General features: G+C 41.4%; 1 protein-coding gene across 3 annotated transcripts in view; it reads left to right on the top strand.

The window, feature by feature from the left end:
* JSRP1 (junctional sarcoplasmic reticulum protein 1) overlaps positions 1 to 27,339 on the top strand; it is a 171,178-nt gene that overhangs the window by 131,596 nt on the left and 12,243 nt on the right. For all 3 annotated transcript variants that reach the window (XM_075204719.1, XM_075204717.1, XM_075204718.1), the window contains exons 6-7: positions 4,917 to 5,075; positions 6,840 to 6,916. In XM_075204719.1, the coding sequence (XP_075060820.1) occupies positions 4,917 to 5,075; positions 6,840 to 6,916 (236 nt within the window). The remainder of the gene's footprint in view (positions 1 to 4,916; positions 5,076 to 6,839; positions 6,917 to 27,339) is intronic.

The raw sequence follows: 27,339 nt of genomic DNA, 5'->3' as shown, positions 1-27,339 counted from the left end.
TATGCAGGGTAATCCAGCAGGAAGCTGAAGACACGGGCAGAACACATGAAACACCTTCAGAGACTCACAGGAAGTGAGAATCAAGATCAGGCAATGATACAAAGAGCACAGGTGCCTTAAATAGGAAGAGGTGATTGATCCACCAATTAGATTAAAAGCAAGGTCATAAGAGTTCAGGGATCCTGCACATGCGCAATCCGATCAAGATGGCGGGCGGCCGCGGCTCAGGACAGGCGCCGGCAGGAAGGATAGAGAACTACGCACAAGGGCAGAGGCACTCACGGTCCGGTGAGTGACAACTACCAATGGACTACCTTTGGTAGAGGGGGGGGTGTTGTTGGTTGAGGGCCCCGGTTGGTTTTTTGTAAATGCAATTAGAAAGTTGCAACCTTTTTTTCACCATCTCCTGCTTGTATGTTATGTCTTCTATACAAAAACACTGCAGCCAACACTGGCTCTGCAGGGTGGCTTAGTGTGTAGCACCTCTGCTTTCCAGTGCTAGGGTCGTGAGTTTGTTTCCTGACCATTGCCTTATGTGTGTGGAGTTAGTGTTCTCCCCATGTTAGTGTGGCTTTCAATCCAAAGACATACTAGTAGTTTTATTTTCTACTAACAAATTGACCCCAGTCTGTCTGTGTTACGGATTTTGCATTGTAAGCTTTTTTGGGACAGATTGCCTTCTCTGTAGAGTGAGGCAAAATTAGTGTTGCTGTATAAATTTTGAAATGATTAGGTAGTAGTAACGAAACAATCTACCTTAAATCTTTGAAATAATTTCTAAAAGTAAACCAAGTTTGTGTACTACAGTATCCGAATAATCCGATAAACTCATATCTCCTAATCTCCTCTCTAAGCTCAGCTAAGAGCTGGGGCTGGCGGTAGCGAATGTCGCACGACTGTGCAGTGGCAGTGAAAACGCCACCAGATGTAACTGCGGACACTTTAGTGGGCCCGCAGCTTCAGCTTGTTCGAAATGTACCGACCGGCGGGCATGCTGTCCATGTCCTCGGTCAGTACCCTTCAGCTTACGTCTTGCGAAAGTGGGCAACCTCATTTTTACTATCTCAAACTCAGAATCCAGTACTCTGCTCTGTGATTGGTTCTCAAAGCACGTGTGGGCGTGCTCATGTCACTCGCGGATCTTTTCTACATGTGTGCGCAAAATGTCTGCCTGTCATTCATTCATCGTATCCTAGCAAAAAGGGGACGGATCGGTGGGAAATGTACTCCGCTATTCGCAATTACTGACACTTTATAACAGGAACCTGTAATTGTAGGCACCTGATAACGGGCCCTAGATTTATAAGTGTGATAGTTTTTATCCTAGCTGATTTGTAAATGTAAGCACATAAATAAAGTGCAGAATTGAGATGTAACTACAAGAAAAAGCAGACAGTAATTTACTTATGGTTTAAAATATGTGTCTGTAATTTAAAACATAACTTTTTGATATGGTTTTGATAAGGATCAAAGTAATACATTTTTTGGACCCTAATTTACCTCATGAATCTGATCCTCCTATCCTCTTAACAAAATTACTGAAGAATTAAATTTAAAGCAGCACAGAGAGTATAGTAGTGTTATTGACAGTGAGTGAGATTGGAGGCCAGTTGGTGACTCTGGCATGAGCGACAAGAATGAGCTCTGTATAGAACATGATTTGCTTTAGCTACCATTGTGACATCCATGGGGCAAATTCAGAAAGACAGTGGTTTTCAACAGATAGTGGTGAAAGAAATAGGTCAGGGAAAGCAATGTACATTTGGTTGTCCTCAGCGTACAGGTGGTATTGGAGGCCAAATGAGCAAATTAGTAGACAAAAGATGTACAACATTTAGAAAAAAAATGGAGCCTTGTGAGACCTCCAATAGAGAGTGAGAGTGGAATGGAGAATGTGCCAGAGGTGGGTACACTAAAGGAGCAGTTAGAGAGTGGGGAAGTGACCCAGGAGAGAACTGTGTCTAGATGGACAATGGAGTGAAGGATGTGTAGAAGAAGAGGGTGTTCAACAGTGTCCAAAGCAGCAAAGATTTACTGGAGAATGAGTATTGCAATAAAAATAATTATTATTTATTTATTAACACAATTTCAGTAATCAAAACACAAAATAAAAACAAACTGAAAATACAAACTCCTTTATAAAATTACAAATATCAAATACAAACACATGCATGTTGGTATTCTCTCATTGGTTGGAGGTGTTGCAAAGCAGGTCATGATGGAACCCATAATGGCTGTCTTCTTTATCTGTTAAATATATTAGAGAAAAAGAGATCAACCTTAGGCCATTTTGAAACAAATTATTACTTGACTGTGTGTACTTTGTACACACCTGTACTATCAAGCTGTAAAATCTACAATTTGTTGCCTTTACTGTAATGCAGGTCCCCCAATAGCCTAAAAGGAATAACATTGTTAACTATAGATACTCACATGCTGAAAAAGGCAACTCCATGTCTTTTTCTTACTCCATCCTTGCCACACCTCCTTTGTGCTCCAAATAACAGCTGGGTCATAAGGTCTGTTGGAATAAATTACAATTTAGCTATTTTCTAAAATGGTGTGTGTTTCTCACTTATCCTCAAAATGAAAGAGAATGCAAGGTATCTTCATTCGAAAACATTGACAAATCAGTGCCTTAAAATCTATGAACACACAACATTTAGTTTATGCACTTTACCTGGGCAGAAAAGAAAATTCACATGGTGAGTTAGATATATAATTAACAGATCATGCTTAATTACAGAATATTTTCCAGTTGAGGCAGACATGTCCCAGCTCAGGCCTGGTAGTACATCAATGAAAGCCTTTAGTTTGGTCTGTTTTAAACGAAATTCTAACAATTAAGCTTCATCGTTATTTTTTTAAGTGCTATGGCTATAAAAAAAAATCACATCTGATAATCTCAGCAGGGGCAGAGGCAGCCATTACAGCACAATTTAAAATTTGCATATTTCAAAGATAAAGATTTGTTTAAGTCTAAACTATCTGGTGCATGCATTTGTATATGTTTATAAAAATGAAACTTTCATCCCCAAACAATGGTATTTTTAGAATGCCAGGGAATTTTAAAAGTGTGATCAAAACCATATTCCAAAAATATTTTACCTGGCAAATCAGTGTGGAACCTGAAGTGACCTGCCTCCACAGTTTCAGGAGGGCTGGGGATCTGTTGGATAAACATGCAACATGGGGAAATGCAAAAACACATAAAAATCATCTTAATAGATATTAGATTGAAAAGCCTCACAACACCACCCCCCTCCCCCCCCCCCCCCTTCATAAAGTTCACTGGTTAAGCACATGGAAACCTTTGGAATCCTGTTGAACAACCAACTCCACTGCACTTGGGAATATGTTGACTCTTTACATATGCCCTGGCAGTCCATTATAGGACCATCCTGTGGTGCTGACTCTTTACATATTCCACCCTGTACCATGCTCTCTGGTACATGATCCTGGCCCCAGCCCATATGGAAAGGGGGCATAGCCCTGAGGCAGTGTGGGTCAATCTGGAATTTCACCAATGGTCTAGTCCAACACTGGTGACCTTACTGAAGAGGTTGCAGAGGGTATATTACCTACCTTTGCTACAGCATCCACCACAGGTAGGGTCACCTGTAGTTAAGTGCACCATGCAGACAAAAGCGGCCCAGCAGGAATGTATAGGGGGCAAATGAAAACAAAAAAGTAAACACATTAAAGTCTATTTTTTTGTTTGTTGAAATAAAACATGTTTAAATAATATCAAATGTTTACTTATATATCTTTTAACTAGCCATGCATAATAAATAAAATTGAATAACTTAGACAGTGGATGAAGTGGCTTGGTACCTTCATTGTAAAACTATTTAATTCCATTCACTTGTATTTTCCATATCACCACTTCGAAATTTCCATACTGCCACGTCTAAATTTCCATACCGTCTATTCTAAATTTCCACTTTGATCACTGAACACAGGCATAATGGAGTTCAAATGTAAAATGTCTGTTCATTTAGATTTTGAAGTGTGTCATAACCTAGGCAAACTGTCCTGCCATTGAAAATTATATTTATGTTGTGTTAGTGGGATAGGCAACGTTTTAGGTTTTTTTTTTTTTTCTGTAATTGGCATCCAAAAGGAAGTAAACTGGGACAATTAAAGACTGAAATGTGACAATTATTTGACAATTAAAGAGTAAGAAAACATTAGATGACATACTGTATTTGGATTCTCTGCTATAAACACAATAGTTATTGATTCCATTATAGAGTTATTTCAAAGTCAGTCATTTGTCAACTTTGTGGCAACATTTTGGGGAAGGCCCTTTTCTATTCCAACATGACTGTGCCCTAGTGCACAAAGCCAGGACTGCAATGACATGGTTTGATGAGTGTGGTGTGTAATAACTTGACTGGCCCGCATAGAGCCCTGACCTCAACCCTAATAAACAACCTTTTGGATAAACTGGTAAGTAGATTGCGATACAGGCCATCCTGTCCAACATTAATGCCTGACCAGATAAATGCTCTAAAGAATGAATGGGCACAAATTCCCACAGAAACACACCAACATCTTGTGGAAAGCCTTCCAAGAAGAGTGGAAGCTGTTATCGCTGCAAAAGGGGTGCCATTAAAGTATAAGTACTTGAATACAATATCAATACAGTCCCTGTTGGGGTAATGGTCAAGCGTCCAAATACTTTTGTACATGTAGTGTATTTACATAAATATGTAAATAACTTACAGATCATAATTAATATTAACTCCAGTCACAAAAAGGCCCCCAAAAAGGAACCCCTTGACCTAGGCAACTTAATCCACATATAATAGACTGACCCCTATGAGAAGTATTTGTCCACCTTTTTAATAGCAAACATTAAATAAATTAAATTATAGTTTGGATAATAAATCTTGTCTTTTTCTTTTTCTAAGTACCAATTAGTACAACAATGAAAAACAAGCTGGAGCCCAAAAGCGTTGGGCCTTTGAAAGATGAGGATGTTGCTCCCTGGAATGGAATTACACTCAACAGATGTCTAGTTGTTGCGGCTGTTGCTGCCCTTCTGAGTGTGGGATTTCAGGTTCTTCAAGGTAGGAGAGCCAAATAGCTGTGTGTGTATGATGACTACCATGGGTTGTTTGGGCTGTGTATAAGAAAATGTAACAAGAAGGATGTTGTAAATGTAGTATAATGTAGCTTTATGCCACGAGCCGCGGCGGTACTCACAGCCGCCGCGGCTCGCTTACTGCGTCACCTTGACGCCCGGGACGTCACTTCCGGATCCTGGCCGACCGTTGGAAGCTTTGTGTTCTGCGCTACGTCTCGGCAACGGAGGAAGCCGGGCGCGCATGCGCAGCAGTTAGACAACCTGTGGCTTGATTAAACAAGCCTTGCTCTAGCCTGTGGGCTGATTAATGCTTTGGTACATTAATCATGCAGGGGGCTGTGCGTGGTTCAGAGCTAGACTCTGATTGGTGGCCACTGGTATTTAAGGCAGTGAGGTCTGCAGCCTCACTGCCGGTTATAGCTTCTGTATTCAGTCTGCTGACCTGCTCTGTGCCTTGTTCCTGCCTGTTGGACTTTCTGCTGATTACCCGTGTATGACCCTTTGCCTGGAATTGGACTTTGCTTGTGTATCTCGTGACCCTGACCTCTGGCTTGAATACCGACCTCCCTGTCTGCTCGTGACCCCTGACCTCAGCTTGTTTATTGGTACTGCTATCTGCTGCCGGCCCTTGACCTCTGCTTGGACTCCACTCCGCTTGCCTGGGTTCTCCCCAGCCGGTACACACTTCACGACCCTCTGTCAGTCTGCAGCCCAGCCTGTCCCCACCATCAGGGGTTCCAGTGAACACCTGACTGGCAGAGTAGACTCCGGGTTGTGTTGTGCCGGCTTGCGGGGTTCCTAACACTTTAACAGACAAATTAGTAAACTTCCGTAGTTTAGCTGTTTCTAAATCTCTCTTGAATGCTACCACAAAGTTTGGCCTTGGGAAATGTATTTCAGCAGGACTGCTCTGCATTTACCATGCTTATGCTGCAATGTCACAAGTCCAGGGGGTATATTTACTAAACTGTTTAAAAAAGTGGAGATGTTGCCTATAGCAATCAGATTCTAGTCATCATTTATTTAGTACATTCTACAAAATGATAGCTAGAATCTGATTGGTTGCTATAGGCAACATCTCCAGTTTTTGAAACACGCAGTTTAGTAAATATACCCCCAGATGTTGAACCAGGTTAGAGACAGCAGATTTGAGTAAAGGGATGTTGGAAAATTTGGTGTAGAAATGCTTGCAATTGTTCAAAACCATTTTTCAAACCACTGTCAAATTCTCAAACTTTAGATAAACTAAAAAAAAAGCAAAAATTGACTGTGTTCCAGTCAATACAAACATGATTGAACAGCTCAAACATACTTTAGCTTAATGGCTATAGTATTATTAACAGTTTTATAATGCAAGTTCAAACCTCAAACCCAAACTGCAAACCAAGATTGCAGGCTGCAAACTTCAAACCGCAAAATCTATTTGGTGCAAATTCATGCTTGTACCGCAAGCAGGTTTGAGGCACTGGAACCAGCTAATATTGATCAAGTAGAGATATGAAAGTGGTTCTCTAGCTGGATCGTCAAATTGGTTCTAAAGTTTGAAAAGTTGCTGGAAATTCAAAATAGGCTAAAAAATGTTTGGTAAATTTTACTATTTTTGAGCAGGTTCAAACATGTCAGGTCAAGTATGTTTGAGATGATTCAAATATGTTCAAACCGGCTCAAACATGAATTTAATGGCCACTTTGTATAGTAGAGTTGCTCTAACTTGAGTTTAAATACATACTTTTGATGTACTCCGTAGATGCTGTTGATTCAGATGATGACTTAGGAGAAATAGAAGCTGAACCTTGGACACCTCTTAATCCAAATGAACAGTCGGTAAGAACTAAGCTGAAGAATTTTGGACAATGGTCAGGATTGTTTATCCTCGCAATTGCATTTTTATTGACCTCCAACATTTACTGACACATAATTGAAAGAGACACTGTCTCTTTATTTTTTTTATTTTCTTAATACATTATCCATCATCTGCAAAGGGTTACTTATTTATTTTTATATAATACAGCTTATTATTTTTTTTACTGTTATTTTATTTCCAATTTTCTATGTATTTAGCTTCCTAGTTCCTCTACAGAACTGAAGTCCACCTCTCCTCAGCTTACTGCACAGCATTAGAACTCACTGTGTATCAGCTTTGTTATGTAGCTTTCCCTTTCTAATTATAGGACCAGGAACCATCCCTAACCTTAGAATGGGGAAGTCATAGGTAGTGACAATAGTGACAAAGATTAGCAGCCTTTTTTGCAACTTTTTCTAAACAAGGTATGTGGTAAATGTTTCCCAAAGTGCTTGAATTTGTAGAGCCATAAAAGGACCATGTGGCACTCCAGCTTTTGTAGAAGTTGTAGAACAACTCCCTCCCCCCGCAATAAACCCATAAAATAACAAATTAGACAATATAGTTTCAAATGCAGAAAAACACATTCACTTTCAGCAGTGTTCTGTTGGTTTGGCCATTTTATTATTCTCAGTTGTTTTTTGTTCTCTATTGACTGCTCTAACTGTAACCTAAATAAGTCTAAGAAAAGTAAACACCAAGGTAGATTTATTGCTATTATTTCACATCATGCCATGAAGTAAGATTCTGCTTCAGGAAACTAAAAAAGTAAAATTTTGGTGGAGATATAGACAACCTTGACAAGCTATCACATGTAAAAATCCATACAAGAAATAATAATATGCATATGTATGAAAATTAGTTCTCTGTTGAATTGTAAAAGGTTTTTTTTATTATTATAATCATTTTGGTAATAGTGTCATTTTAGACCATTTGAGAATGTCTCAGAAATTGGAAATATAGATTTCTCAAGCCTACTTAAGCCCAAAAGGCTATTAACAGTGTACGCAGACATGCAGTACATGTAACGCTTTTCTTTGTCTGTCTATAACATACATAGGTGCATATAATTTCCCTGTTTGTTAAATGCCTCTGTGCAAATACTGTGCATAACTATTTATGGCATTGCAGGCACAGATGTGCATGGTGGAAAAAATAAAATGTTTTCATACTCCTAGACCACCCCTTAATTAATTTGATCTTTTCTTTTTTCTTCGAAAGCACTGCTCAGTAAAGCCTCAATTAAGAATAAGAGGACAGAATTAAGAATAAGAGGACTCTGTCTTTATTATGCATCACTGTTTTACATTTCAATGTTTTTATTAATTTTGTTTTATATGCTTTCCCCCATGAATGAAACTACAGACCAACTATTTCCACCACCACCAATTAACCTACTAGTATGTTTTTTGGAGTGTGGGAGGAAACCCACGCAAACACGGGAAGAACATACAAACGCTGCACAGATAAGGCCATGGTCGGGAATCAAACTCACGACCTCAGTGCTGTGAGGTACAAGTGCTAACCACTAGGCCACTGTGCTGCCCTATTCAGAGGATTATTAGATTTTCCAGATGATCGTTTTATTTGTGTTAGTGTTTCTTCAACTGAATAAAATACCCACCAGGGGTGGATTGGCCATAGAGCCTACCTGGACTTTTCCCAATAGGCCGGTGGCCACAGGAGGGCGCCTGATGTTTCTTTGTGGGAGTTCACTGTGGTGCTGGGTGGCTTTTCTTTTCTACTGTGGCCGCGGATATATAGATCCGTCCCTCCCTTCTCCATAGTGCTAGATGTCAGATGGGACATGCACCATGTGACAGGTGCCGTCCCATGTGAGCAGACAGAGGAATCTCCAGCAGCTCAGCAGCTCCTGTAAACAGGTAAGTGTGAGAGAAGAGCTGCTAATGTGTGTGTGTGTGTGTGTGTGTGTGTGTGTGTGTGTGTAAATGGGGTGTCCTGCTATACTGTGTGTGTGTGTGTGTGTGTGTGAGAGAGAAAAAAAGAAGGAGGGGCTGCTGTATTGTATGTGTGTGAGAGAGATTTGGTGGACAAGCTATATATGTGTGTGATTGAAAGTGGGGGGGGGCTGCTATACTGTGTGTGTGTGATTGATTGAAAGTGGGGGGCCTCCTATGCTCTGTGTGATTGATTGAAAGTGGGGGGCTGCTATGCTCTGTGTTTGTGTGATTGATTGAAATGGGGGGGCAGCTATGCTCTGTGTGTGTGATTGATTAAAAGTGGGGGGCTGCTATACTGTGTGTGTGTGTGTGTGTGTGTGTAATTGACAGTGAGGAGCATGCTATACTGTGCGTGTGAGAGAATGGGGCTGCTATACTGTGTGTGAGAGAAGGGGGCTGCTATACTGTTTGTGAGAGAGAGAGAAAGGGGGGCCCTGCTATACTGTGTGTGTGTGTGAAGGGGGGCCCTGCTATACTGTGTGTGTGTGTGAGAAGGCGGTCCCTGCTATTCTGTGTGTGAGAGAGTGGGGGGCCCTGCTATACTGTGTGTGTGTGTATGCGTGAGAGAAGGGGGGCCCTGCTATACTGAGTGTGTGATTGAAAGTGAGGGCCTGTTATGCTGTGTGAGGGAATTGTTTTATTTTAATATGTTTAATATATAATATATACTATCCCTAGTCCCTCCCTCCCTAGACCGGGTGCCGGCGGGGGAAGAGGGGTCAGTGTGGTGCTGGGTGGCTTGTCTTTTCTACTGTGGCCGCGGATCTATAGATCCGTCCCTCCCTTCTCCAATCCCCGTAGTGCTAGATGTCACATGGGACGTGCACCATGTGACAGGTGCCGTCCCATGAGAGCAGACAGAGGAATCTCCAGCAACTCGGCAGCTCCTGTAAACAGGTAAGTGTGAGAGAAGAGGGGGAGCTGCTAGTGTGTGTGTGTGTGTGTGTGTGTGTGTGTGTGTGTGTGTAAATGGGGTGCCCTGTTATACTGTGTGTGTGTGTGTGTGAGAGAGAGAAAAGAATGGTGGGCTGCTGTATTGTATGTGTGTGAGAGAGATTTGGGGGACAAGCTATATATGTGTGTGATTGAAAGTGGGGGGGCCTGCTATACTGTGTGTGTGATTGAAAGTGGGGGGCCTGCTATGCTCTGTGTTTTATGATTGAAAGTGAGGGGCCTGCTATGCTCTGTGTGTGTGATTGATTGAAAATGGGGGGCTGCTATGCTCTGTGTGTGTGATTGATTGAAAGTGGGGGGCTGCTATGCTCTGTGTGTGATTGTTTGAAAGTGGGGGGGGCTGCTATACTGTGTGTGTGTGATTGACAGTGAGGAGCATGCTATACTGGAGCATGCTATACTGTGTGTGTGAAAGAAGGGGGCTGCTATACTGTGTGTGAGAGAAGGGGGCTGCTATGCTGTGTGTGAGAGAGAAAAGGGGGCTGCTAATACTGTGTGTGAGAGCGAGAAGGGGGGGCAAGCTATACTGTGTGTGTGTGTGTGTGTGTGTGTGTGTGTGTGTGAAGGGGGGCCCTGCTATACTGTGTGTGTGTGTGTGTGAGAGAGAAGGGGGGCCCTGCTATACTGTGTGTGAGAGAAGAGGGGCCCTGCTATACTGTGTGAGAGAAGGGGGCCCTGCTATACTGTGTGTGTGTGTGTGTGTGTGTGTGTGTGTGTGTGTGTGTGTGTGTGTGTGTGTGTGTGAGAGAGAGAAGGGGGGCCCTGCTATACTGAGTGTGTGATTGAAAGTGGGGGCCTGTTATGCTGTGTGAGGGAATGTTTTTTTTTTTTTTTTATATAATGTGTGCTATAAGGGAAAGGAGGAGTGCTGTCTTAATAGTGCAATGGTGGGAGGTAGGCTATTAATTTAATGGTGAAGATTAGGTAGGGGCTAATGGGTGCTATTTTATTTGTGGGGTGATGGGGCAATTTCATTTATTGGTGAGCTATTTAATTTAATAGGGGGCCTATTTAATTAGGATGGGGTGACGGGACCTTTGATTTAATGCAGGGGTGGTATGGGGCTATTAATGAATGTGGGGCTGAGTTTGGGCAGGAGGGCTCTTTATTAAATGTGAATAAGAATTATTTAATGCCGGGGATGGTTGTGGGAAATGGTAATGTTAAACGTAAATTATATTAATTTTTGCTGCGGTTAGTTGGACGGAAATGGGTCTATTTATTAAATGTCTATGCAATTACTTTAATGTCAAGGCCGGTTGGAGGGAAATAGATCTATTTATCAAATGTAAGTACTATTATTTTATTATCAGGATTGAAGGGAGGCCTAATTATTAAATGTGGGTGATATTGACTTAATGCTGGGGCTGGTTGGCTTTTTCTAAATTTCATGTACCCATTATATTTTCCATATAGGGCCTCCAGCATTCCAGGATCCAGACAAGCGGCAAATGAGCTAAAGACACCAGCAGCCTCAGGGAGTGAAAGTGACAAGAACAGGTTGGAGAGAGCAGGACAGTCTGCCAACTGTCCTGAATCTGGTTGGGCAGTCCCAAATTTGGGTGACTCTCTTGCTTAATTAGGATTTGGTGCGAATGCAAGGACAGTTGGGAGGTAAGTCCTGCTTAGCCGTGTACTGCTTGTGACGGCAGAGCTGCGTGCATCTAACAGTAGTGCACACAGTTTTGCCTGTATATTTGTCTAAAATGTATTTAAAATGATAACCATCCTCTCTGTCTTAAGTCTCCCGGGCCCCTCAGAGCCTTATTCCAGCTCTGGTGATACTTTAGTGGTTGTTGCATTGGTTCCATTGCCTGCCTTCTACCTTGCACTGGTCCCATTCTCAGATCACTTTGTTGAACATATGGCCAGCCCCAATTACACTGACAATATCATTAATCCTGCCTCTTTTGCACTTATTTTATCAACAGCAAACCCTTGGAATAGCTCTCCCCTTCACTTATACTATTGTCTGCCAACCCTCCCTGCACTGTTAAGTCAAACCAATCTCCCAATCACTGGGCACATTTAGGGCTAATACACAATTGTTACAAAAGAAGTGTTTTCTTGCAGATGCTTAAAGCATTTCACCTTTGTGGTGATTGCAGTGGATAGTCATTAGTTATAAGGATTATTTTTAATGCATTTTTTTTGAAACACACAGTACAAATTTATATATTATATATATAGAGAGAGATATGACTAGTAGTTTGCATCTCATGACATCAGGGGAAGATGCAACAGTGCATGAGGTGCTCATATGCTGCTCTGGCAGACTGATCAGATATAATTGTGCCAACATGTTTCGTAACAGTTAAATTTATTAACCAAAGAAAGTTATGTTTCTATGAAGGGAATATTGGAAGGATGTGTTAGTAGGCAACTAAACAAGTTTGAGCACAGAGGCATAAAAGAATCGCAGATAATGCAAAAGTGTAATGTAATTTTATAACACGGGACTGGCAGCTTTTGCCCTGCATTGCTTTAGAGATGATCCACTGTATCTTAAGTCATCACATTTAGGTTTTCCTAAGTGTTACTACAACCAAATTCAAGGAGACTGAAGTGGGAAAGATGTTGTCTGCCCTTCTACTCTCGGCCTCTGCTCTCGGATCTGTAATCAAAAATTTATATTACCAGGTATAGGAATGCATACTTAAAGAAACAAGAACTGCCTTAACTGATGAAGGGCCACTGTGATGACTTAAACTAATGTGTAGACCTATCAAGATGATGATACCAGGCGTGAGTGGAAAGTATTCTCCACTGAGTGAATATTATATTTATATATATATAAATATATATATATATATATATATATATATATATATATATATATCCATCCATATCCATATCCTGCCTGTAGTACCACTGTTCCACCATAGGGGCCACTGGGGTACTTGGACTGCTCTCTTACCTGCCAGAGCTGCCTCGTTACTCCAGGATGCTTAACACTTGTCTATGGCCTATAAAAGCCTGCTTGTCCAGGCAGCTTTGGCCAGATAATACTGTCAGGATTCGCAATATAAGACCAAAGAGAGAGCGTAGTGAACAAAGTGCTTTTTATTAAGCACCGGTTACACAGGTTTCAGGATGCAGTTCGGTAGGGTATGGCAGAAATAGCAAAATAATTCAGTAAACAACAGATGCAGAATGTGATGGTCTGCAAGACTTTACCATGAAGTAGTGGAGATATCACAGAAGGTGCAACGGTCTGCGGAGCAAGGCATTGAAGGTAAGGGACACAGGATGCAATGATCTGCAGGACTTTGCCACGAAGTAAGGAAGTTGACACACAAGGTGCAACTGTCTGTGGAGCAAGGCACTGAAGGTAACAAACACAAGATCCGATGATCTGCAGGACTTTACCACGAGGTAGTGGAGACTGCTAATAACAATCTGCAACAGGTTAGTCCTCTGTAACACTGGAGAGCTGAAAGCAGGTATTGGTGGTAACACTCTGCATCAGGATAATGCAGAAATACTGAAGAGCTGAAACACTGGAGAGCTGCAAGCAGGTACAGAGTCACAGACAAACCAAGTCAATGGTCACAGGAAGAGGTGCAAAAATGGAGGGATGAGCAGAAGTCAATACCAGGATATCAATCAGGATGGAACACAGGTAAAGGCAGCAGATGATCTGGCAAAGGCTGCCTGGACAAGCAAGCTTTTATAGGCCAGAGACTGGTGTTAAGCATCCTGGAGTAACGAGGCATCTCTGCCAGGTGTGCGAACAGTCTAAGTGCCACAGTGGCCCCTATGGTGGAACAGTGGTACTACAGGCAGGATATATATATAAATATACATATACAGGAGCTGCAGGACGAGACCGGGCACCACGGTGTGAATATTGGGCTACCCGGTCTGTCAGTCAGTGGACCAATTGGGCTACATCAGCCCACCCAGTTTATTAAATGCTGCCCGGTGTTTGGATCCTGCATTGCTTTATGACCACAGAAGGAAGCGGAGGCTACCCACAGGAAGTATGAAACAACTGTGGACCCTGACATGTCACAATGTAGTGTAAAGGGTAAGAACTGTAATGTCTGGAGTCTATCTAAAATCAGTAGGTGGGATTTGATTATGTGCTGACCATTGTTCTAGCATGTTCTAAAACTAGACTTGATGGCAGGGAAACAGCAGAGTGGCTACTGCCAAGGTCATATTCTACCTCCACCCATGCTACCACCCAGAGTCCAGCCACCAACAATGAAAAGGGATAATGGCCATGGAGGTTGGCCCAGGGAGGGGGGAAGGATAGAGGGATTTTGATGGGAGTTACAAGGGAACCCTGAAGAGACATAGGGGTTGCTGTGGGATTTCCTTGGAGAAGGACTTGGACTGATGTTGAGTAGTCGTACATCGGTGCCAGAGGAGAATGTTTGAAACAGGAACCTGCTCAACCAGATCGCAATTTTGGGACTGATTTGTCATCACTCCATCGGGAGATATTTGTAGATTCTGGTGAATTGGTGAGCCTACATCCGTAGGGAGATTAATATCCAGTGTCCCACCAAGGTGGTGGAGAGTTGGCCAAGTGGCAGGGATCAACTCTGGCCCCCTGGCCCACCTTGATTGTTCCATTGGTACTTTGTTGCCGGGAGTTTGTGACTACTGGGACTTTTAGCTGTAAGGTAACCTGCTGGGGACTTTGTTGGGGTTTTTGCTGACACTGGTGTAGTTACTGACACTTTGTTATATTTAGTGGGTAAATATGTTTCTCTTTGGCGAGCACTGTTACATTTACTTTGTGTGTTCACATTTATTAAAGAAAGAGCTTATTTACTCTTTCCTGTCTCCTTACCTGTGTAATATGTGAACCTAGTACCTAGAAAACTGCAGTTCCAATCCCAGTGTACTCAGAATGAGCAATGCATTCATCTGATTTCACTATACCGAGGCCTCCAATTACTGAAGAAATGCAATCTTTCCTCTACTCGTTATTCCACCAGACTCCTGGTTCAGTTTGTGGGTATTTACTAATTGTCAGAAGCTCAAGCCTACTGATCCTCACTGGACCTGTTGAATAAGAACTGTACATCTGCATATTCTGACAACTTAAGGTCCCACATGCAGGCATAGCCGGATTAAGTGGGGGTTCGGAGCTCCCTTCGTTGGTGGGGGGAGCCAGGTAGTAAAAAAAAAAAAAAAAAAAAGATACATTACTCACCTCACCGCGGCGCTGGCGTCCCTCCTCCTCCCTCCTCTCTGCACTGTTGATACTGAATGACAGGCGTGACGTCATCAAGTCACGCCTGTCCTTCAGTGAGGAACAGCGCGGAGAGGACCAGGAAAGAAAAAAGACAGAAGAGAGGAGAAGAATGAAGCTAACAGAAAGGTAAGTAAAAAAAAAAAGGGAATAACGCAGAAAGGCACTATGGAGGAAAAAGGAAAGAAGAGAGGCACAGTATGGAAGAAAAAGGAAAGAAGAGAGGCACAGTATGGAGGTAAAAGGGGGAGAAGAGAGGCACAGTATGGAGGTAAAAGGGGGAGAAGAGAGGCACAGTATGGAGGTAAAAGGGGGAGAAGAAAGGCACACTATGGAGAAAAAAGGGGGAGAAGAAAGGCACATTATGGAGGAAAAAGGAGGAGAAGAGAGGCACACTATGGAGGAAAAAGGGGGAGAGGAGAGGCACACTATGGGGGAAAAAGGGGGAGAAGAGAGGCACAGTAAGGAAAAAGGGGGAGAGGCACAGCATGAGAAAAAAGGGGGGAGAAAGGCACAGTATAAGAAAAAAGGGTGAGAGACACAGCATAAGGTAAAAGGGGGTGGGGAGACACAATAGTGGGGACAATTAATTTAAGATAGGGTGGTTTGGGGAGAATGAGGTCCCTTTATTAAATGTGCCTATGAATTATTTAATGGCAGTGACGGTTGCGGGAAATAGGTATATTTCTGAAATGTAAATACTATTAATTTATTGCTGGGGCTGTTTGTAGGGAGGGAAATAGGTTTATTTATTAAATGTGAATACTATTATTTTAATGCTGGGGCTGGAGGAAGGCCTAATTATTAATCATGGGTGGTACTGATTTAACGCCCAGGGTGGCTGTAATTTTCTAAATGTACCCATTTTTTTTTTCCAAATAGGGCCCCTAACATTCCAGGATCCAGACAAGCCGCAACTAAAGAAACCTGCAGCACAGGTGGTGAAAGTGAGAAGAACAGGTAGGTGAGAGCAGCAAAGTCTGTGAAATGTTGTGATTCTAGTGGGACAATCCCAATTTTTGGTGACCGTTCAATGGTGTACACAACAATGCAGTTTTTTTGTCTGTAGGAGGGTGGCCTAGCCATGCCCAGTGATGCATTATCAATGGTATTTTAATTTGCGGTATCATTGCTAGTTTTAGCATGCGGTATCATTGCTAGTTTTAGTGTACATTATCAATGGTATTTTTAATGTGTGATATCATTGCTAGTTTTAATGTGTGGTGTCAATACCCATTTTAATGTGGTGTTTTGATGATTGTTTTAATGTACAGTATTTTAGTTTGTGGAAGCAATGATTTTTCTTATGCAGACAACCTAAGCGAGCCCTCTGGGAGAGCTGTAAGTCTCATACTGTGGGCTGTAGGTGATGTAATGCAGGATGTGTCACTATGCCCTTAATTTTAGATCTTAGGGGCCCCCCTGTCTTAAGTGCCCCGGGCCCCCCGAAGCCTTAATCCAGCTCTGCATGCAGGGCATGCTTTGCTAGCACTGCAATATAGATTACCTATAGTGGGTGATCCTTCTATTGTGCTCTACACCTTTCTAAAGTATCATCATCATCATTTATTTATATAGTGCCATTTCCGCAGCGCTGTACAGAGAACTCATTCACATCAGTCCCTGCCCCATTAGAGCTTACAGGAAACCCACGCAAACATTGGGAGAACATACAAACTCCACACAGATAAGGCCATGGTCGGGAATTGAGCTCATGAGCCCAGCGCTGTGTGGCAGAACTGCTAACCACTTAGCCACTGTGCTGCCCAAAAGTAAAGTAGCTAACTTTGATTGTTCCTGTTAGGCCCAGGACATTGAGAAGGACAGTTTTGGGTGCTATGGGTTCATCTGATAATAACTGCCCATTCTTTGTTAAAGGGTTCCTACTATTTGTTCTCCAATAGTTACATGTTATAATTATGTTCAATGGTATAATTACTCTCCTATTAAGATTATTACTGTTCCTCCATATATCAATGCAGATCCTGATGAAGACCTGGGGGTAAATGTATGATACTCCGGTTTCTTCAACTCCCGCGAGTTCAGCGAGATGACAGCTAAAATTTAAAGCGGGGCTGGCTTGTAAAGGCAAGTTTCCCTTTACAAGGCAGCGCCGCTTTAAATTTTAGCTGTCATCTCGCCGAACTTGCGGGAGTTGAAGAAACCGGAGTATCATACATTTACCCCCTGGAGTTCTACAAAAAGCTCTTCTTACTTTCCTTCTTACTGTACACGTCCTACCTAAGTAAGAAACTGTCTTCCTTGACCTATTAGTTTTCAAGTTAATATACATGCAACTTACATTGGTCACAATATGCATTCTCCTTTGACACATAATTATTAGAGATGCTCACTGACCCCAGTGAACTGGCTTTGATTTTGGTTTTGGATCTGCATTTTTTAGAAAAATTTCTAAAATATGCTAAAATCACCTATTTGTTTTTTTGGCTTTTTTTTTGTTCCTCCATTATTATTATTAACCTCAATAACACTAATTTCAAGTCATTTGCAGTCAATTTTGACCACCTCACAGGTCACAATATTATTTTCATAAATTTTCGGACAAATACTGCAGCGACCTGGCTGGATGCTAAGCGACCGAGCAATGACTCAAACACACAGCATTTCCTAGCACATCTAGGACACATTAGCACACAGCAGTGGCAGAAAAGAAAAGTGGTGCAGGATGGAATTGTCCTTGTGCCCATGGAAAGTATTCTCCACTGAGCTTGAATAAAATACATCCCCTCTTCTTTTTCTAGTGTCATGGCTTGTGGAGTAAGCGTGGCTTTTCGCTGTTCCTCCATCCGCAAAAGCATATGCAGGGTGGAATTCCACCTTGTCACCACCTCTTGCTTCAGTTGGTGGCAAGGCAAACTAAATTGCTCTTGCAGCTGCTGCAATCTCCTACACGCTGTTGCCGAATGCCTGAAATGACCAGATATTTTACGGGCCACAGACAGCATCTCCTGCATGTCCCTGTCATTTGTTTATAAATCTCTGCACCACCAAGTATATTGTGTGAGCAAAACAGGGAATGTGATGGAATTCACCGAGCTGTAATGTTCTCACAATATTGGTGGCGTTATCAGAAATGACATATCCTGAGTAGAGTCCAAGTGGGATAAGCCATGTTGTAATGGCATCCATAGTTTTTGTAACAGATTGTCAGCTGTATGCCTCTTAGTGAAGCCTGTGATACACAGAGTAGCCTGTCTCTGACAAATGTTACATATTTGGGTACATGCTGCTGCTGTTCTTGCTGGTGAAGGCGAATCACCAACTCAATGGGCTGTCGCAGTCATTTAATCTTTAGTTTGCCCAGTTCCGCTTGTCCACATATCTGTGGTTAAGTGTACAGTGGGTAGAATAGCATTTTGTAGCCCAATAATTACATGTTTACGAACCTTCTGTTAGAGGTGAGGAATAGCTTTTCTATTGAAATGGTGTCGTGATGGAGTTTGGTAACGGGGACTCAAGACCTCAAGTAACTGTCTAAAATCAGCTGCATTAATAGTGGATATTGGACGCAGATATAATACGAGCATAGTCGCCATAGTGTCTGTGATCCGCTTTGCGACTTACTGGGTGACAGCTTTCATACTTGCTTCTTCTTGCAAAGGATTGTTTAACAGTCAATTGTTTTAAACTACTAGTAGTCTTTTTCTTGGTCTGCTTCTGGGATGAAGTTTCACCCCCAGCAGCAGCAGTGGGACTAACGCTCAAGAATTCTTCTGAGGAATCCAGGATAGTGGAGGAGTCATCTAGCCTTAGCAACCTGGATGCAGGACTAACTCTGATCGCTACTGAGGATATTGATGAGGATGGTGTTGTGGGTGTAGATTGCAGGCGTCGGGATGTAGGTGAGAGAAGAGTCCTAGCTGATGATGGACTGCTTGTTGTTATTTTTTTAGCATAAGTTTCTGATTTTCCAAACAGCTTGCCATGAACTCGCTTCAAATGGCATAACATGGACAAGGTTCCTAGATGGTAAAGGTCCCTACCTCGACTGACTGTGGCTTTACATATGCTACAAATGGCTAGACAATTGTTGTCAGAATTTGGGTAAAAATCTACACATAAGGAGTGGATTTTTTGCATGACAATGGCCTTCTTCCTATCACGTGCCAGAACTGCTTCCACCGGTGCAGCAATTACACAAACAACATCATCCTCATCAACATCCTCATTAGCGGCCTCGTCGGCTACACAAATATCCCCCTCATCCTGTTGCAATTCCAAAGAGGCATCCTCAATTGGTGTATCACCGGCTATACTCGGGCTGTTCAGGCACACATCTGCAGAAATCCTGAAAGGGGCCGTCTTTATGGGTACACTATCAGAATGGTCACGAATACACATAGCACTCGTGGATGGACTCTCCTCAGAAATTTGTGTCATTTCTGAATCTGAACATACATTTTCCTCTAATGCCTTACTGTTTTCTTCCAGCTCAGCTTTTACACGTAAAAGTATTTGGACACCACTTCTGGAGTCCAAATGACAAAGTCTTGCTTGGTCACGACTCGCCTTACAAGAAGATGCCTCAGTGACAGAACTCGCACTCATAGAGAAAGGCGAAGGCCTCATTCTTTATTTGCCACTGCGTGTGGCAATTTAATTTTTTTCTGCAGATAACTTTGGCTGGATTACAGGTCTTTTTTTCTTGACCAAAAGGTGTTTTATTACATTTTTGTTTCCCTTACCTAAAAACACTATGCACTTTTACATAGACTTTACCAGATGACGTAGAGGGATTACTATCATCATGACTGGTACCAGCAGCTGCTTGGTGCTCCTGCTCTTCTCTTCGCTCTGCTCTTCTGTGAACTGCTGTGAATCTATTTTGATAACACCGTACATTTTGACTGCAAATTCAGAAGAAAAGCCTGTCAGGATTAGTATTTGTATTTCAGCAACGACACTTAGCAATGGAGCACTCTTCTTTGTGTGTAATCTATATAAGACCATACAATTTAAGTGCAAATTCAGAAGAAAAGCCTACCAGGCCTAGTATTTATATTTCAGCAACAACACTTATCAATGGAGCACTCCTCTTTGTGTGTAACCTACATAACACCGTACAATTTCACTGCAAATTCAGAAGAAAAACCTGCCAGTCCTTGTATTTGTATTTCAGCCATGCTAATTAGCAGTGGAGCTCTCCTCTTTGTGTGTTACCTATATAACACAGTACAATGTGAATTCAGATTTACAGTTTTACACCAAGCCTGCCAGCCCAAGTATTTGTATTTCAGAAATGATAATTAGCAATGGAGCAATGGAACTCTCCTCTTTGTGTGTTACCTATATAATACAGTACAATGTGACTGCAGATTTACAGTTTTACATCAAGCCTGCCAGCCCAAGTATTTATATTTCAGCAATGATAATTAGCAATGGAACAATGGAGCTCTCCTCTTTGTGTGTTACCTATATAACACAGTAGAATGTGACTGCAGATTTACAGTTTTACACCAAGCCTGCCAGCCCAAGTTTTTGTATTTCAGCAATGATAATTAGCAATGGAACAATGGAGCTCTCAAAAATGTCACTGTAGATTCTGTTGAACAATGCTACCCCCTCCTCTTTCTATTCTATCTAGCTTGCTGCCCAACTGCTCTACAGACTGTGCTATCCTTTATGTGTCCCTCTGTGAAATGGAGCTAAATCGCCGTGGAGAATTCAAAACTTGCGAGATCCGACGATAACAATGACGTTTTGCCCCTGTTTTCGACTACGAAAAGTGCGACAGTACCAAGCCAGCTTGACTCGGTACTGGGATATGCTAACTTCGGGTGTGTTCGGTTCTCGGGGGAGCCAGCCTGAGCATCTCTAATAATCATGGCTTATATTGTATATTCTCAGTATGTGGGCTCAAATCATGCAGGGACCATAGGGTAGATACTGTGGGTTTAAAAGAGACCACTCTACAGCTGCAGCCCCCATGCCTTTCCAATAACTGCTATAACCAAGGCTATACTTGCAGACTCACTTTCTAATACTATTTTATGCCAAATTTCTTTCACTCTGTATAAAATAGTGGCAGATAGAGAGGGTAAATATGTAATACATTTGGGGGAGATTGATGCCAACCCTTGTATTTTAGGAAACCTTTACACACTCAACACGGGACATATAGAATTAGCGAACAGTCATACTCTACCCTGTGTTATTGTGATATTTGCTGGCAGTTGTGGGATCACTTATCCTAAGGCCAATGTGCTTGACACAATACCCTTGGTAGAGGGTAATTTTTATTTTTCTTGGTCTGTCCAGAACACAAACACTATCCCTGAGTACAGACAATCATTCAACCCCTGCTGAACTTGCTTTCAGAGCCCCAGGTATTGTTTTGTGTATACAATATCACTTAAGCAGACAGCCAATTGAAACTTTAGCTCATAAGTGAACATATATAACAATAGAAAAGAGGCTTTACCAGTGACTTGTGTTCCTTATATTCACTTCCCAGGAGTCCCCACTCTGGATGTCCAACAGCCAGAAGTAGCAGTTCTGTCCAGTAAATTTTAGTCACTGTAACTAGCTTCAAAACCTCTCTGGAGGCTCTAAATGGTGACCTATAGTAGTTTTTATTACAAATGTAATACTTCCAGGATGTAGGTCTGGAGCTTTGAACTCTTCCCGAAACCCCTGTAGCATTAAGATTTAATTTTACTGGAATTAAGGGTCCCAAGGAAAATCATGAAAAAAGCCCCAGACCAATATTCCTCCTCCACCAAACTTTACATGCATTCATGTACCATCCACCAAAAACAGACTTGTCCAACACACAGGGCCGGATTAACCATAGGGCTAACTGGGCTACAGCCCCGGGGCCTATGGCATCCAGGGGGCCCTTGAAAGTGCTCAGCAGCAGTATTGATCGGTCGGAGGTGCCCCCGGCGCGATCAGTGCTGCTGAGCACTTTCACTGCGGTCCTTCTCCGGCGCGCTGTAGTCTCCTTACTGAGGAGATCTCGTGAGTCTCACTCTCACGAGATCTCCTCAGTAAAGAGCGTACAGCGCGCCAGAGAAGGAGGTAAGTGCCGGGGGGAGGGGGGTGCGGGCAGCTCGGATCACGGGGGAAAGGCCCTCACAGGGGAATGGAGGCCCCCTTAGCCCAGGGACCTCCATTCCCTTAATCCGGCCCTGCCAACACATGGTGAAGTGTGATTCTTCACTCCACAGAATGTGTTTCCATTGCTCCAGAGTCCAGTGGTGCTGCCTTTTACACCATTCTGTCCCTGTGGTAAACAATATGTGGGTAGAACCATTCAGAAATTAGGTCTGAAAATAGCAGAACATCTCAGAAACATTAAGAACAAGTTAGACACTCATAGTGTCCCTGAACACTTTCTCAAATTTCATAACCATGATCCCTCTAAGGTGAAATTTTTAGGGATCAGTAGGGTATCCAAATCCTGGCGGGGGGAGGATTATATAAGGAAAATATCTCAATAAGAAACTAAATGGATATTCAATTTAAAGACCCTTGTGCCCAATGGCCTGAACGTGGATTTCGATCTTCACACTTTTTTTTTATAGTTTTTGATTGTTTACTCTTGTGGACTTCGTGTTAGTTTGTTTAAGGGTATTATTATTCTTTGTCATGATTTCACAATACTGTCATTTCTATTTTTATTTTTTATATTTTTTTTTATTTTTTATTTATTATTATTTTTTATTTTATTTTATATTTTTATTTTCTTATTCACCAAACAATTTTGGATGTTCTACTCTGCTATTATATTATTAGATGCAGAATTTGGTGATTTTCCACTACAATATGGCTCCCCAGGTTTAAGGACACTTCTTTATCATTGTTCTTTCCTCCTAGTGCTATCTGAAGGTAATTTTTGTTTGCACCAATTGGAGGAATAATTTCCCTATATATGTTATGATCTGCCTTGTTTCTTTGTGTGCATTTTACCCTGTGTTATGATTTGCTTTGTTCCCTGTGTGCATATTACCCTGCAGTACCTATGATCCTCCAGAGGTGCTGCTGATTGGCCTTTCCTACTATCAGGGGTTAACTTGCACTGCTAGTTAATCATCTACACCTGTCTGTGGCCTATATATGCCTGCTTATATCTGAATCCTTTGCTGGTCATTGAAGTTCCTAGCCTGCTCATGTGTCTCTGTTCCTGGATTACCTGCATGTGTCTCTGTTCCTGGTTTCAGTTAAGTTATTTGCTGCATTTCATTATTATTTACTTGATTGTTTGCTAAGATCTGGAAATCCATTGTTCCATTCAGCCTGAACTGTTTACTGTTTATTTTGCCTAACCTAGACTATACTTTTCTGCAATAAACAGTTTAAAACGTTTACCTCACGTGTCTGGTTCCATGGCTGTAATTAAGTAGTTGGTTTTGAACAGAACCCTAACAATATAAGAGACTTTGGAATGTTCTTTCAGTCATCTATACTACATATACAAAGCATCCCTGAAGAAGCCCAATAGGGTGAAACGCGTAAGTTTGTATATATTCATTTTTCAACACTTCGTCTATTGGATACATGAACATTTTTACCTAACGTTTTGGTTTTTTTCATTCATTCTTTGACAGCTGCTACAGCTGATCTATTGCAACTATCTATATTACCATCATCATCATTTATTTATATAGTGCCACTAATTCCGCAGTGCTGTATAAGGGCCATGGTTGGGAATCAAACTCATGACCCCAGTGCTGTGAGGCAGAAGTCCTAACCACTAGGCCACCGTGCTGCCCTATCTCTATGCACATGCGCAATATCTGTACAACACTCTGAAGTTTGTTACACCTCATTTCCGCATTAGGGAGACGACATACTCTCCGGACACAGTTTGAACATTACCTATGATTGTCACGGTGAGCGTTTGGACGCCTGAACCCCTGCTAACTGTGAGTGTATGCCACTCCAGACTTACATACATATACTTTTGGACATTGCCTATTGAGCTAGCGGCGCTCATTCACATTATGGACTTGTTCTTTTTTTACTTTTTAAGATGTGCTTGGACTATTTCATATGAAATGCCTTTTTTATAGATAGCGGTGCTTGCTGTTATTGTGGATTCTTTTGCCATTTATCTCTGGAGATATTTCTTTGGACTTTATACTTAGTTATGCAATTTTCTTTTATATTGTAAAAGATATATATATTATATTCTGTTTTTGCAGGTTGTTTTTGATCTATCTAATTTTATAGACTGATGGTGTTTTGTATGATACATCTCTCTTCTTTTGTTTTTAATTATATATTTAGAGGTCCGGACCTGGATATTTTAATCTTTTGAGCAAGTTTTAATAAATGTATTTTTTGATCACTATTTCATATTTTATATTTCTGTAATATATACATTCATATTTTGCGCCAGGGTATTGTATGTTTGTTGTTTCTATTTTGGAGAAGAGGACCCGCCTCCATATCATTATTCCCTTTGTGGCTGCATTACACACATTAATTGGGGAAGCGCTGTGATTCCACTTTTTGTTTTATAAAGTAGGAGATTTTGCTTTTGTTACTAGTCCTGTATCCGCCACCACTTATAACCTCCTCCCCACTACACCCTTTCTCTTAAAAAAAAAAAAGTCATGGCTCAGCTTAAAGAGTCTTATATTGTTTTAGATATGTTTCCTTGTACATGACTGTTTTAAAATAGTCTACATTCACGTTTTATGTACACACTGATGTACTCTGTAAATATCTTCTGACTCTGTACAACCAAGTTTACAACCATCAAATAATATTGAAGCTTTTTCACTAGGTGGGCTAAATCATTGCAAGGTCCTTCTAGGATCAAATGGGCAAGTGACTCTATACCAGAAATGTTTTATGTCCTTTTTTTCTTGTGTAATGGTGATCATGGACTCCACCTTGTCTCTTCTGTTTGATAATACAGTATTGGTTGTCTTCAATTTGGTGACTGCTTTTATTAAATTCAATTTTAGTTCCTTAACATATATAGGTCTATTTGTATTTACAAATACATTTTTCCATTTCTTTTCTATTTTCTTCTTAAATAACAACTGTAGTTTTCTTGTTTAAGTTTCCTCTGCGACATCCCAGCAGTTAGAGGTGGAGAGGTATAGCAAAACTCCTAGAATTAATTAGCCATCTTAGGTTGGGATTGGCACACCCCTCCAGCATCTGTTATTTTTTCCACTAGTAGGTAGTTCTAATTGTTCTGATTCAACAATATTGAAGAAGTCCAGGGTTGCTTTTTTTTTAAACAGTTGTCAATCAATACTTGTTTGTTTGTTTAAGAATTTGTGCACCCAAATGATATAAATTTGGTTAAAAAAGACAAAGGGCTAGATTTACTAAGCTGCGGGTTTGAAAAAGTGGGGATGTTGCCTATAGCAACCAATCAGATTCTAGCTGTCAATTTGTGGAAGGTACTAAATAAATGAAAGCTAGAATCTGATTGGTTGCTATAGGCAACATCCCCACTTTTTCAAACCCGCAGCTTAGTAAATCTAGCCCAAAATGTTTCAGCTAATCAAGATTAGATACTTTCACGTTATCTCCAGCCATTTTAATGGCACTAATGTTCTTTAGTTTCTTTTAGTTTTGGCTAAGTATTTGCCTGCTTTGTTGTTATGTTCATAATATATTTTTTTATAATATTTTTTAACACGCTCTGGACAATGTTGTGCTGGGAAACCTTGCTTCCTGACATCCATGTGGATGTTACTTTATCACATACCACCTTCCTAAACATTGTTGCAGACCCAAGTACACCCCTTCACGCGAATGGTATTCCCTGATGGCAGTGGCCTCTTTCAACAGGTTAATGCGCCCTGCCAAAGAAGCAAACATTGCTCAGGAATGGTTTGAGAAATAGGGCAAAGAGTTCAAGGTGTTGACTTGGCCTCCATATTCTCCAGATTTCAGTCTGATTGAGAAAACAAGTCCGAGCCATGAAGGCCCCACCTCAAAACTTACAGGACTTAATGGATCTGCTGCTAACTTTTTGATCCCATGTACCACAGGACACCTTCAGAGGTCTTTTGGAGTTCATGCCTTGGCAGGTTAGATATGTTTTGGTGGGATGACGGGGACCAGGCAGCAGGCTTTAATGTTGTGGCTGATCGGTGTATATCTAATCCTAAGAGATGTACCCTAGAGGACAGTTTCTTTAAACAACACAAAAACTGTAGCATGAATCAAAAGTTGAATGAAGCGAACACTGGAATATGATGTTGAGCGAAATCATGAGCTATTCTTGCATAGCATTGACTTACTGAAGAAAAGAAATTGTAATTTCTTATGTATGGATGATCTAGTATCCAATTATCAACCCAATAATATTTATGTAAGAGAGATTTAAGTTTAGGTGTTGCATCGGTTATGCTAGAGCAGCCTCGTCTGTGATCTAATTAAGATTTGACTGCTATGTTCAGACCGTCTCTTATCATGGTTATGCTGCTTTTAAATTTTAAAAATTTGTCTCAAATTTTAGTTAGCATATTTGGTTTTGATGAGGGAGGAATATTTACAATTTCCATTATGACCTTTTTCTGAAAGGTACCTGTTTATGTATCTGTTTTGGTTTCAGACATAACAAAAAGGTACAGTTATGAGCAGTCAAAGTAAATGTTACCTTTCCTTCTTGCCAGCTTCTCGATTGTCAGGGCCACTTACGAGCGGCTGGTCAGGTGATTTGAAAGTGCAATCACTTGATTGCTATATGGCTGAATCTGTCTGCAACGGCAGTTCTCCAGTTTCTCAAGAAGAATTATGATTTAATGTCTGCTCGTGTATTAGTACAGACAGTTGTACCACTCCCTGCCTCTGATATGTCCAGTGTACCTTGTTGAGTTTTTTGCTGTTTGTTTGTACTCATATTACCTACATAGTAACATAGTAACATAGTTGATGAGGTTGAAAAAAGACACCAGTCCATCAAGTTCAACCTATTTTGGATTTCCTGCGATCCTGCACTTATATTTGAAATTAATCCAGAGTAGGCAACCGCCCATCTGTTTCAATTTTGAAAATCCCCCCAGACTCAATATTGCAATCCAATTTTTACCCTATATCCACTACTATCCTTTATTTTAAATTAACGGTCGTATCCCTGGATACACCTTTCCGCTAAAAATTTGTCTAACCCTTTCTTAAACATATCTATTGAATCTGCCATCACAACCTTCCCTGGCAATGAATTCCAGATCTTGACTGCCCTTACTGTAAAGAACCCCTTCCTTTGCTGGTTGTGAAATTTCCTCTCCTCTAACCTTAGGGGATGACCACGTGTCCTGTGTATGGTCCTTGGGGTAAAAAGTTC

This window comes from Mixophyes fleayi, chromosome 1 (genome assembly GCF_038048845.1).
Source record: "Mixophyes fleayi isolate aMixFle1 chromosome 1, aMixFle1.hap1, whole genome shotgun sequence".
In the NCBI taxonomy this organism is placed as follows: domain Eukaryota; kingdom Metazoa; phylum Chordata; class Amphibia; order Anura; family Limnodynastidae; genus Mixophyes; species Mixophyes fleayi.
This window is presented reverse-complemented; position numbering and strand designations above follow the sequence as displayed.